A 14,019-nucleotide genomic window follows, 5' to 3' on the forward strand; every position below is an offset into this window, starting at 1 on the left:
TTAAAAGCTTATTCTTGGCAGTGCTGCATATTTGCAAAGTCTCTGAACCACTGACGCAGGCCCGGCCACAGAGATTGATAGAGTGAAATTTCCGTTCGTTGCAGTGTTGTTCATCACCAGTCGCTATATCGCTTGCGGAAGATTGCGCATCAACACGGGTTATTTGCAGGGCCGTTGAGAGGGTATTTTGGGCCCGGTACTAATCAGATTTTCGGTCCCAAATCAAGACACTTTAAAGAAAGCGCACTATATCCAAGAAACACGAGGTGATTTCTTCAAGTTTCCGGACCTCTTAGAAAGGTTCCCGGCTACTCAATTTATCCCGGGCCATGGCCAAAAGTACCCCTTAGACCTCCCTGCCAACGCTACTGCTCATTGGCTTCCAAATCGTGTTGGTGTGTTATAGTGTTGTTTTAAGTGAATTATTTTATCCACATGGCAAGTGCCACTGAATGGAGGGCAGTCCTCGATATGTGTTGCTGAAACACACACTCAGAAAGTTAAACCGTTCTTTCGTGATCTCACCTCTTTTTCGCTTTCTTAGGTCACAATTTATGTAAACATTACGTTTTTAGTGGTTCAAAAACGTATTAGATTATAGGCTATTTTACGTTTTGTCATACAAATATAGTCGTTACATTAAATAATGTTAAAATAAGCTTATTGTCGTGTGTTGTTACTGTAGCACAACCTTAACTCGGAACGACTTTTGAGAATAACCAAGAATATATGTTATAATAATTTATTTCACACCAGTTGGACGCAAAATAGCGTCAATAAAAAATCTCATAATTGACGATTTTCAACCTTCTGTCGCGATTCTTCCAGGCTAAGAATATATTAAAAAGTTTACGTTATAAGCAAATTTATTTACAGGGTATAAATTTTATAAGATGTATATAAGCTCGTATATAAGCTAATCTATTTATTTTCAAGATTTCATAATATTATAATCTAATTCATTGTGTTGGGACGCATTGCATGATTTTGTGTTGATCAGCAAATATTATTGTATATCACTGACAAAATGCTGGTGCTTTATACATTATACATGTTATATATTTCAACCCTATACACATTTGCTATGGTAAACATATTATGCTTGTTTGTATTTATATTTTCTTTTAAGAGTTTGGTATAGCTATGGTAAGTATCAGATCAAGTTAACCAATGCATGCAATGCATATGTAATACCCAAGACGTAGCAATATGGTTGCAATAATTATAACTCAAAGTCAAAAGCGTCTGTTATAGCAAGTCAAAGAACCACTAAATGTATTCTAGTACTCCGAAAATTCCTTGGATTGCGATACCTAGAAGTGGATTTTTAAAATTATTATGACTTTGATTTAATTATTTATCGTGAAGCCAGTAACAAATCAGATTTATTCTTGAGAATATTTTTTCTTCTAACTTTAGTGTATCATAGTGTAGATTGAACCTTGTGAAGAATTACATTATTTATTTATTGTTTGGTTTTTTGAGTTACATAAACAAATAAATCAATTGGCATTAAAATTCTAGCAGAAAGCAAAGTGCAGCAAGCTGATAGCACATGATATGAAAGTGATTAGAAAATCAGCTGCTGGCAACTTTCGTTTGCATGCCATGCGTTTGCGTGCCTTGCGTTTGTTGTTTGTTGTTTTCGTTTACATCCGGGAGTGAAGTAAAACAATTGAATTCTACAACTGCTTTATAGGTGTAAGCTCACGTTTAGCATTTTCAAATTCGAAAATTTTTATGACTGTTGAAATAGCTAAGTACCAATACAGTCAGCGGAATTGCACATATTGATTCCGTCCCAGACAGCAAACCCGTCATTTTTACATTGATTCTACGTCTAAAGACGTTGGTTGATTGATTCAACGTCTTGTAAAAATGACGGATTTTGCTGTCTGCCATCCATTATGAGGAGGAACTTAATAATTCTTCTTTTGTATGAAACAGATTTTTTTAAAGTTTAGAGCAGGTGCTTAGCACTTGGCAACTCAGATCAGGGTAGAATCGACCAGTGATGCCACTTGACTACTACCTTATATCCTGACTTGTACCTTATAGACAACATTGTGTCTTCCAAATCTAATTACCTTAACTTTGCTCTTCACAGATTTAAGTAGAGTATTGTAGCACTTGTACTTGCGAGTAAGAACAATCAACATTTGATAGAGGACACGAGTCATTCTACACGGAAGCGTTGACGGATTTATAGAACAGAATGTACGAATGCACAGACGTTGCTTTAGTATTACGTTACTTAACGTAATTTTCTCATGTAACGTCTGATATTATAACTCGTGCCCGTTGCTAATCAAAGTTCCTTGAACACGAGAAAATTACGTTAAATAACGTAAAACTAGAACATTCACTGCAGATGGAGCATTCAAGAATAATAGAGGAAGCAGTTCGTTTCTTCGCCTGCAACCTGCAAAAGGGTACCCAGCCAGAAACTTAGTTTTTTTTAAATTGATTCAAACGGAAGATGAATCAAAGTAATAAAGGTCTGATTTGCTGGCTGGGAACATGGAACCAAGTTGCGCATCTCAAGAAAAAAATCTTAGAAAAAAATATAAAATACAGTAATCCCCTAGGTGGTGTGCAAGAACAGTATGGTTAGCATCAACATTTTGCTTGGTTTTCACAAGGATAATGATAATAATGTGTTTTTATAGCCCGATAACTTCAAACTAAAATGGCCCCAAATTTTGTAGACTTAAAACAGATTTAAATTTTAAGTAAAGGAACGTTAAAGCTTTATGTTTAAAATACATTTAAAAATGACAGTTTTTATTGTCTGGGATCTACTATGAGAAGGAATTTAATTCTTCTTTCTCGTGATGCTCCTGTTATTTTGCATTCATCAAATCCAGGCATTTGCACAACCATCTAACAATCAATCGTACGAGACAGATTTTTTTAACGTTTAGAGCAGGTGCTTGGCACTTGGAAAGTCAGGTCAGAGTAGATTTAGGCTAACTGGTGATGCTACTTCATACATCCTGCCTGGTCCCAGTCATCAAAATCTGTCGTTTTTACATTGATTCAACGTCTGCAAACATTAAATCAATGTAAAAACGACAGATTTAGTACAACAAAAATAGTACAAGACAAGTACGTTTAGACAGAATAAGTACAGACAATCTTGAAGTGTTTTATATATAGAAGTTGTTAGGTTATAAACATAAAAAATAGACTATCAAATATAGTTAATACTTTCTAAAACCTCTACAGCCTGTTTCACCCTAAAAGGGGTATCATCAGAAGGTCCTGATTCAAATAAAGTATATTTGAGTTTATAATTAAATAAAAATTAAAAATAAATAAATTCTATTTGAACAAGGACCTTCTGATGATTTCCCTTTTAGGATGAAAAAGGCTGTAGAGGTTCTAGAAAGTAGTAGCTATATTTGATGCAATTTGCTCTGCTTGGCTTTTTTGCTTGGCATTGAGCACTTTTTGTAGTATTAATAGTATTTATTGTTTAAAAAATAGAATAGATTTTTTCGTAGTTCTTGGCAGTACCTCCGCTTATAGCAACTTTTGCCTGAAGCAGTCAAGGCATTGGAAATCGAAACAGTGTAAAACAAGTACAGTAGCCTACAATTTAAAAAACGCAAACAATTCGTGGATAAATACAATTGCTGCAAATAGAATCAGAAGTTTAAATCCACTCTTGTTTCATCGATTCAACATCTGCAGACTGAAAAAAGGCAACTTTTGCACTCGGCTTAACAAATGGTTTCGTCACCATTGCTTGGGTCAATATCGTCAAAATTTCCTAAACCAAGAGCAGTCAATTTTAAAATCCCGATCTACCAACAGTTTACAAATGGAAATGGCCTACGATAGTGAGATAGTTTTCATAAATAAAATAAAGTTTGGTCACCTTTAGAAAAACAATGTTTCTAGCTTGGTTGCTTGTTAAGTTTTAAGCACTGAAAGAATTGATACACTTGTTGTGGCGGCTGATAAAATTTAGTTATCTTTGTGACGTGCCAAGTTTTCTGTTTAACACCAGTTAGAGACGATAGTGTGACAAAGAGTAAGCGAGGGCCTCTCTTTTATTTTCCTCTTTTGTCACAAACATCGAGCTTGACCAATATTACTAGCAAGTTTGCTAAAAAAAATTACACACACAAAGGAATAAAAAATTAACTACGGTGTCTTGCAAATGGAAAGAAACACAATGCTTAAATTCTTTTCTACGTATCAGTTAAGGAAAAACTTTAACAACATATTTCGTCGGCAGACGTTGAACCAACGTTGGAATGACAGATTCTATGAGCTGGGCTTGCGCAAGCAACTCTATCACGTACATTTCTCCAACCAAAAATCCCCAAAGCGTTTGCAAGCACATGCGTCATAAAGTCATGGCCTGCTCTATAAGCAACAATCTTTGAATGGTTTATTTATTGCCATCGCTCTGTAGCGGATAATGTTGTCAACAGCTTTCTTGCAGTTATATTTGTTTAGCAAGTGCATTTTGCCAATTTTGTAGCGTGTTTATGATGTAATTACCTCTTACCCGTATTTGTCTTACTGCTTATGTAAGAAAGAGTGCAACATGCAGCGGTTGTATACAGTGGCGTACGGCCGTACGGTCACCATTTTTTGGGTGTTTACTTTTTTTAAAAGTTTCAAATACATGCTTGATTTTCACAGTGACTCTTTGTATCATAGCACATTAGTTTATTTTGATATGATATGAACATTGAACAGCCATTGAGGAAACAGCAAACCTAGCATATGTTAAAATTAAAAGCCTGCTGAAAAAAAGTCAACATCAAAAAACATGGTCACCGTACTCCACCGTTGTACATCAGTAAAGTCTGTGACGTGATATGACGCGGCCTGGAAACAAACCAAAATCTACCGCAGGTGCAGACGCTAAACGCTTGGCCACTGAACTGGCTGACTTGTCTATTTAACTGAGCAAATTGAGCGTTGTTTGGTTCGAAAGCTGGGGAAAAAATGCCCGAGGCTCAGAAACACCACAGCTCTGTTACAGTTTGCTCTTTATTTAAATCGCTTTGGAAAGTTTATGACGTTAACATAAAATAAAAAGACGATGAATGGTTTTGTTTTGAAATATTCGAGTTTTTGTTTTCCGTGATGTCAGTGTGGAACATAAAGCTTGCGAATACAGGCGATGGTTTAGCTACTCTAAAAAGGATTTTGTTAAATAACGAATCATGTCAAAGATTTCCCAGAATTGTATGATGGCAGAGTGACTTTTGCGCCGTTTCATTTAAAAAAAAGGTTATTTTTCAGTTAGTTATGCTTTGAAACCAACTGAGCGCATTTTAGAAAATAATGTTCTCATTATATTGTACTTGAATAAACTGAAGCTGTTGTTATTGTAACAAAATCTATTCATTATTAAAACATGTTAAAAGATTATATTGCTGTGTAAATGCCAGCATTTGATGAATACAAATTAGTACAGTAGTAGCCTATCACCTCAATAGCTGATTAAATACCAGTCAAATGAAACCTATCTTTAAAATCCTACAGAGTATTGAACTCATGTGCACAGATTCAGACTGCAAAATCCATCAATGTAAAAATCACGGATTTTGCTGTCTGGGGATCTATTTACCGCTTTATCATTTGAGTTAATAACCCAGTTTTCAGACATCTTAGAAACCGGAAGTGCTTTATCTGCTTTATACAGGAAATAGCTTGTAATAGCTTATCTTAAGTTTTGAGTCAACATTGCTCGCTTTAGCAGGCACATGCATAATACACTGTAACAGAGTTTTGAAAACAATTTATTCCCAGAATGAAGATTTGCTACAGTTTAGTGTTTCTGTTTTCTGTGCTCCTTTGTTGCCAAGCGCAAGCTGATCAATGTCAAGAAAACCAAAGAAAGTTGGCAAGTCATGGCGTTTGCTCAGGTAAGTGTAGAATGTAAGTGTTTCAGTGTAGTGAACTGGTAAAAAAACAATAACATCGGCCTATAGACTATAGAAATAATAAACTGTTGTTTAGCATTTTCTTATATGACAAAACAATCTGAAAAAATTACGTCCAAATAGGACAGAGCAAAAAAGCTGAATGGTTGCAAGATCGTGTAACGTTAAATATCAATAACGTTACCGTGAACCGTTTCCATTACCATGAGCAGTAACTTTACCACAAACATAATAAAAATTTCCCGGTTTGGAGAGCAGGGTCTATCTGAAGTAAAATTATTTTGAAACAAAGTTTGTTTTAACTCAAAATTACCAAAAGAGGTATTAGTTTCGTCGCACTTTACAAATTCCTTGTTTTATTTATCCCGAACAAACATCCATGAGAACACCTTTACTAGGAAAGTTGCTGTAAGTAAATAAGGATAAGATGTTTCATATAGAGCTGGAGGATATCCATTTTATTTCATTTTACCATTCACACCAAGAATACGATTTCGTATTCAAATAGTAAAGTAAAACAAACACGAAAATTCTTCGTCCAATGTTTTTGTATGTTGGATACAGGGCCCCTTAGAAAAGTTGTGGTCCCCTAAATCACCCCACGGCCGGATCAAAAGTAACCCCTGAACTCCCCTGTCAACGCTACTAATTCTGTCTATTGGGATTTCATGTGTTATTCAACAACGGTACCCATGGATAAGTGGACAAAGAAATATAGTAGGCTATTTTCCAAATTGTGCTCTAAATTCTGGCCTATCAAAAGAATAAAAGCAAATGAGAAAAATTTTGGGACGCACGAGCTACATCATCAGTCTACATTTTATTTAACACTTGATTATCTGTTTTCAGATGAAGAAAGAAGCAATGAGCTTCTGTGTGCAATTTTATGCACAGGAGAACCTGTAGTTGGACGACAAGATTGCGCAAAGGCTAAGCATTGTTGTTTTCGAGATGGAAAGTGTGTTTTAAAACGAATAAGTAAGCTCACTGTCATTTAATTAATATTAATTATTTGATGAAACAGCACATTCTGCTATCTTATAAAGTTCTCGTAAGACTGGGATGCTAAAATCACTTTATGTAGTGTATGCAATCTTGCCCCCGGTACTTGAAGATTTAAAATATATTACATGGACTGGAAGTCAAGGGCAACAAGAAAAATTTTCAGGTTTATTTTTAACTTGTCGAATATCTTAACAAAGCGCTGTCTCATGTTCTACCACTAAGCCACTTTGCAGTTTATGTACTAGCAGAAAAAATTGGTTCAGTTTTCCAACCACTCTATTCACCTACATGTAGGTACCTTGCAATTTTAGCAACTGTGCGTGTACGTCTTATGCTTGCTAAGCCTTTGCTGTTGTTTGTGGCCCACCAACACGTTGGCCCATCGCATTCTGTTGCAAGTACTTTATTTCTACGTCGAGAATACTGCAATGACGAAGATTATGGTGGTTCTTATGACCATAAATCTAAGTCATTACCATCTTGTAACATCTGCTACCCATCAAAAGCAGTGTGATTAAAAATGGTCATGACTAATTATAAAATTCAACTTTGATATAATTTATCTTACTTATTGTATTTTACATCCGACTTGCCAAAACAGATGCAGTTATAAACAATTACAAGACATTTTGTTTAAACTTTTGGATTACAGATAAACCCGTAAACAGTGAAATGGATATTGACGATATAGGCAGAAAATTTTACGAAAACTTCACTGGTCGATCTTATAGCGCAAGAACTCTAGTGCAAGGTAAGCTTTGACTTGAAGTGTGTTGAAGCTCAATTTCTTCACACTCAGAAGCAAATCTTATGTGCTGAACTCTCAAGTTGCAAGTTCAAACCAAGATCTTGATAACAAAGTTTTTCAATTTTTAATAATCGTTTTCTTGCCGCTGTGGACGTCTCTTCATAACGTTATTCTACAAAAAAGAAATTAGTTTCCACAATTGATAATATGTTGTCCAGCGACAACAACATTAAATAATTTCTCCTTATATAAAATTGCTTGATATCATTTCCTTTATCTTGGCAGAAACTTCACTTGGCATCGATGAAATCCAAACCCTGTTTCCTGGTGTGACCCTTTGCTCAAAATTTCCAGAATCTTGTTCGGTGTCGTATAGATCGCCTGCCGATTTGCAACCACCTCTCGATATACCTTATTGCCAAAGGTAAGCTCCAGCAGGACAATTAAGAGGATAAATTGGGTCCAGTACCAGACTTCGGTTGCTGATAGTTTTACGTTATACCGTGTTTGCATTACAGGATGTACAATAATTGTACATGTATTGCATTGATTTTGTAAATTTGCTTTTAATGCAATTTATTTGGTTTGGGTTTGGCTTTTTAATCTTTATCCTCGGACTGACAAAGCCTTGATAGGTTATTCCTGGTAGTTTCGCATACTTGTAGAGGCTCTTGACGCAGGGCCGGTACCGAGATTGACAGAGTGAAATTTTCCGATTGTTGAAGTGTTCTTACCCGGGAATTATTCCATTCACTATGTGCCGCTGAATGGAGAGCGGTCCTGAAATGCGTTGCTTAAGCGCACACCCCGAGAGTCGAACCAGCGCCGCGTGATCTTGAACCGGACGTACTAACCACTGAGCTAACGGGGCGGACAATTTCTTAATATAAATTCTCGAATTTACACCATAATTTGCAATTTGAAGATAGCAGAATCAAGATTTTGTACCTTGAAAAGTTTTGCAAATTTTTATTTCTGACAATTCAGAGAAAGGCATAGGATTACATGTCATATAGAACAGTAGAAGCCCAGAATGAGGCCACTGAACGCAAACGCTAAGGCGTGCTGAAGACCACATAGAAAAAGGTTTAGAAGTTCATAAATAATGTTGTTAATACTGCCTACTGGTCATATTTTAATACAAGTTAAGGCTAGAAAGACTAATTTTAACATTTTTTCCTAGTTTATACGCGACGATTGTTCACAAATCTTCCCCATTGCAGTTGTATCCACAGATAATTAATCGGTCAAACTAACAAAGCGTCATTTTTTCAGGATATCCTGTCGCTCGAATGATCCTTTCCTGGACCTTGACCCGACCATGTGTCTCCGGAATCCCGGATGTGCTTTCGACCATCAGTTATTCATTTACAGAAGTGTTTTGAGTCGAGCCATCCTCATTGGCGTTCCCGTTTGTCATCTTGTTATACGTAATAGAGTGTTTCAGTCTTTAGCTTCGGATTACATCCAACAGGTAAAGCCATAACTTAATAACCTACTTTATAACAAGGTTTGCTATGTTATTGCACATCATTCTGTTTAAGAAATCGCAAAGTACTGCAGCTTAACAATTGGTAAAACTTGCCTTTTATTCGTTGCAGAAATTACATCTATTGATATTAGGCTATCTATTGTAAGCAAATTTTTTGCTAGGAAAAGTAAAGAGAAAGTAGGTTACTGTACTTTAAAAGTTTATTGATTGAATAACCTTGGACAAGCAATTACATGTATAGCAGGCGCAGCAGGTCGGCCGCCAACGCAGAACCAACTAAAAAGGGCAGAAAGTTTTCCCTATAAATTATTTTACACCTTCTTTACTTTAAATAACTTAATGTCCCTGCTTCTAATTTGTCATATTTTGAAGAGTTTCTAATTCTCTCTTGAAGTTGAAATTAGCCCACTACGTTGCAGTCCGGATACTGAGCTGATACGAAAACTTGTACGCTCTTTCGTCTCCAAGCTCACATTTAGCACATGATTTTTGAAAAGAAGATAAATGCTTTTTTTTGAATGAAGCTTATTATTTCTTGTCCTATCAATGATATCGATTGCAATGAGCAACAATGCTTATTTTTTCAGAGTGGTCTCCAATGGAATCCATTGCTCACAAATTGCTTTATAAACCATCATCAAGAAAAGATTTTTGGAGAGTCTTCAGGCTGCTCGATGACAAGAGTGCTTGGACAACTAGGTTACCAACCAAAAAGAGCTGGCTGGACTGGTAACAATTCATTTATCATGTTTTCAATGCATTGTTTTGAAATGCAGTTCTTAATTTTTCTATTGTAATCGATAGGCTATTGCATGCTCTATACTTAGATTAGATTTCAGAATGTTATATTGTTTGGATTTGGTTGTTTCTTCTTTTAAACTTATGCCAACAAGGATTATTTTTCTTCGCTTTGATAGCCAAAAATAAAATTCAACTGATGCAGATTAAATATTCTCGTTTGTTGGTGATGGAAATAATGTTTAAAATAAATATAATGTTTGTTGGACAAAGGACCAGTCTCCTCCCCCCCTCTTTATTGGGAGGAAAAGCTAGTTCATTTTATCGGCCATTTTATATTTTGCAACAGCGCTAAGGTATTTTATCACACCCGAGATACTAAATTGAACTACTGTAAGTTGGAATGACTGATAGCCAAGTGTGTCAATACTTTGTCACCAAGACAGTGTCGCACTGTGACGTCATAAAAATGCGAAAGGGATATTAAGATATGTAACAACCTGTTATTAACAATGTTTTGATATGATTGTTCATTATTTCAGGAATTTCCAGAGAACACTGCATTCTTATCAATGGATGCTGGCTAAACGAAGTCTGCATCTATCCTCTTTCTTTGGACAACATTAAAACCAAAGCTAACCAAAGATTCACTCCACCAAATGTGTTTTTTTCTTTCGGAAGGCCTGTGTGTTTGCCTTTCAAAAAGAACTTGACAAATGGGGATTTTTTGGACGCTTACCATAGCTGTTTGTCGGCAGGTTGCGCGATGGACGTTGACAGCGAGACGTTGATGAGACAGATATATGGTGTTGCGTCAAGTTATCTTCCTCGTCATTTGCAGCCACAGTATTGGACTATGGCATTGTTAGGGCAGGTCCAGCCTCACAACTGGAAGCAGGTAGCGGACCAATTGATTGGTGACAACAAAAACTCGCCAAGCAACATATTGAGCGAAATCCTTCCTCAAAATCTTTTGCATGGTGCTACTCTTCACGGAGGAGGAGTTTCAGTTTTACCTTTCACGTTAGCCGTAAATTTTAATAGTACGTCAGTTCTTGGGAGTTCGTTTACCACTTATGGATCTTTTGGACAATTTGGAAACTTTCGCCCTCCCGGATCAAGTCTCACTGCCAGAGGTTTTGATCCAAAAGCAAGAGCTGCAAATGTTGCAAATAAGTTAAATCTGGATAACTTTGGTTCTTTAATTAATCCTCGTATTGCCGGAAAGAGTACTTGGAAAAATTTACAAGAAGCCTTGGTGGGCGGTCAACCCCCACAAGTTGACCCCCGTTTACCATTATTAGAGCCACCCTGTCCTTATCAGTTTATTGAATGGCCAGGATTTCCCCCTTTGGCAGGAAGTTTCCAAGATTGCTGCAAAACACCTATATGTTACATTCCACGAGGTGCAGTGAGGAACGCTCGCTCGGAGATTGCTTCTTACCAGACGCTGTGGACATCTTGGGGCCCATGCAGCAGTACTTGTGGAAATGGGCAACAAATTAGGCGGCAGTTTTGCGTTGGTGATAACTGTGGTGACGTAAAAGAAGAAACGCAGCCATGCAATCCTGAACCTTGTAATCTGACGCGACCTCCATTTCCAACCCCTCCCTTTCCAACCCCATCCTTTCCAACCCCACCCTTTCCAACCCCTCCATTTCCAACCCCTCCATTTCCAACCCCTCCTTTTCCTAACCCTTCCAATGTTCCAAACCCTTCTCCGTCGTCATTGCCAAGTGGCCGAACAATATACTCTTCTTGGTCACAATATAGTAATTGTGATGCAACATGTGGGGGTGGCAGTAAAAGACGAACACGAACTTGTTTAGTCTCTGGCGAATGCAATGCACCTCTGTCTGAAACCGTGCCTTGTAGGACTGGAAGGTGTCCCCGTTTCGGACGCACAAAATGGTCAGAATGTAGCTCAACTTGTGGAATAGGAAAACAGCAACGCAGAGTGAACTGTATCAGACCTGGAACGTACGGGTGTCCAGCAAACTCAAATTCGATTGAGGAAAGAGACTGCGAAAGATTTTGTGGAGCTGTAATATACAGGCAATCGGCCTGTGATCAAACTACTTGTCTCATCACACTTACACCAAGATGTCGAGCACCAGATGGAAGTGAAGGACATTGTCGTAAAAACGCGATGAAATTAAAAACAAAAAAGTGCACAGAAGGACGTTGTTTTTGTCCACGTAATCGAAGACGTTGTCGCGTAAATGCTGGTCGGTAAAATCAGTAAGGCATAACCTACTGCATAGACTTCGTGTCGTAAACGTTTTATTCATTTCACGTTTTTTCGTGAACACAACTGGCAGTTGTAATTCTGCTGAGATTAAAATTTTGTGAAACAAAGTAGTTTTTTAAAAACTTCTAAAATTCACCAAAATTCAATCTTCCTTTCAATTTAGATTTTGGTTGTAGCAAGTGCCATATTTTATACAAATCCAACCATGCATTTATGAACAACTTCCAAATCTTCTATTGTATGGAAGTTTCAAGATTACCAGCGATTATATATTTATGCTTGAAATTTTCATGGGCATGTTTGTCAAGTTGATACTTTTTATTGCGTTATTGCTTAGTTGCAGTTGTATTTGCAGATTCTATCATTTTATTCAACTCACTACAACTACTTCTTTATTTTTTTTAAACTTCTCAGTACCAGTGTGGTATGTGATCTACACACAAAAATGATCTACAGAGTGTAGGTATTGTACCCTATAAATAGAGCGGGCTGGGGTTAACGCTTATGCTAAACTCTACTTACATTGCAGAACCGTTGATTAATTAGTATACAACATACACATGCACGTAGATCACATACTGCATTGGCATTTCACAGAGCTTTAAGGTAATACAAAATTGCTCACAAATACCTTGCACTGCAAAAGTAAAAATAAGTAAACTTCAATGTTTGCTATTTTAATATTTAACAATGGTTTGGCAATAATTAAATTTTTGATTTGTTTGCTGTTTTTGTGCACCTCGTATATTCTATGCGAGTCTATAATAAGACCAAGGCATGAATGCTGCTACGAAAAGGAATGATAACAAATACAGGCCTCTAATATTGACCCCTGCAAAGCTGATAACTAGGCTACAATATGTGCTTTTTTTCGGTATAGCATATAGGCTAACTTTCGTGTGCCGTGCCAGTATGCAGCGGCACACAGTTTGGGAACCCTGGCACAGAAAAACGTCACTGTTATGGTCATGACTGCTTTGTGCGTTTATTATATTAACCCGGCCATTATCATTCACTGGTTTTTGCATTAAAAGCTCATTCAGCACCACTTATGAAGTCTTTTATGTGACCCGGTCAAGAATCGAAAGAGATCTACCACAAGCAAAGGTAAAAACTTTCTTGAACTCGAAGCTGATAGAGTGAATAGAATATACAGAGACCTAAAAGTCGTTTGATATACATTATCTCACAGCGTTAGCGTGAACACATCCTCTATATGTCGCCAACAGGGGGCGGTAGTTTTAATGATGAGCCTGTCATGAGGTTGCTCGTGCAACAAGGATTCGAAAGCAGAATTACCAGTTGCAGTACAAAGACGTTTCAAACCTTATGATTCCAATTGAAGACCTGAGTTGCAGAACTAACTTACGTAATTTATATTTTTTGGAAATTGAGTTACCACTAAAAATATGTTGTATGATAGTCAATGTCTGTCCCGCGCAAAATATAATTAAAAAAAGCTTAATTTTGCAATGTTTGCATTGAAATAAAAGATTAAACAATGGCACAAAAACTTTAACTTGCTTTATCTCAAAAGTCGTATTTGGACTTAGTACTTCTCCAATTCAGATCTTCGCTTATTTAAGTCTCTGCAGGGAGTTGACAAAACACGTGGTTGATTCAAACGTTATTAAACACTTCATTCAACACATGTCTACAGTCATGAGATTCTATTAAATCCTGCGTTCTAGCACAGTCTACGCATTTTAGGTGGCATATTTTCACAACTAGTGAAACGTGCCCTTTTGGGGCTTATTTTAAGTCTGCAGACATTGAATCAATGCAAAAACGATGGATTCTGCTTACCATGATCTTGTGGACCCTACATGTGTGTCAGTATTGTAAGTATTTGTTGGTTTGTGATCTTGGTTGA

At 36.9% G+C, this 14,019-nt stretch overlaps 1 protein-coding gene across 1 annotated transcript; it reads left to right on the forward strand.

The window, feature by feature from the left end:
• The first annotated feature begins 5,687 nt into the window (after window positions 1-5,687).
• Window positions 5,688-13,196, forward strand: LOC145783216 (uncharacterized). The gene is made up of 7 exons (XM_082595021.1): window positions 5,688-5,894; window positions 6,762-6,890; window positions 7,570-7,668; window positions 7,951-8,089; window positions 8,941-9,139; window positions 9,745-9,886; window positions 10,438-13,196. Exons 1-7 carry the CDS (start codon window positions 5,780-5,782, stop codon window positions 12,129-12,131), a joined length of 2,517 nt encoding a protein of 838 aa, XP_082451147.1. The 5' UTR covers window positions 5,688-5,779; the 3' UTR covers window positions 12,132-13,196.
• Window positions 13,197-14,019: the final 823 nt, after the last annotated feature.

Source organism: Aplidium turbinatum, chromosome 14 (assembly GCF_918807975.1).
Source record: "Aplidium turbinatum chromosome 14, kaAplTurb1.1, whole genome shotgun sequence".
NCBI lineage: Eukaryota > Metazoa > Chordata > Ascidiacea > Aplousobranchia > Polyclinidae > Aplidium > Aplidium turbinatum.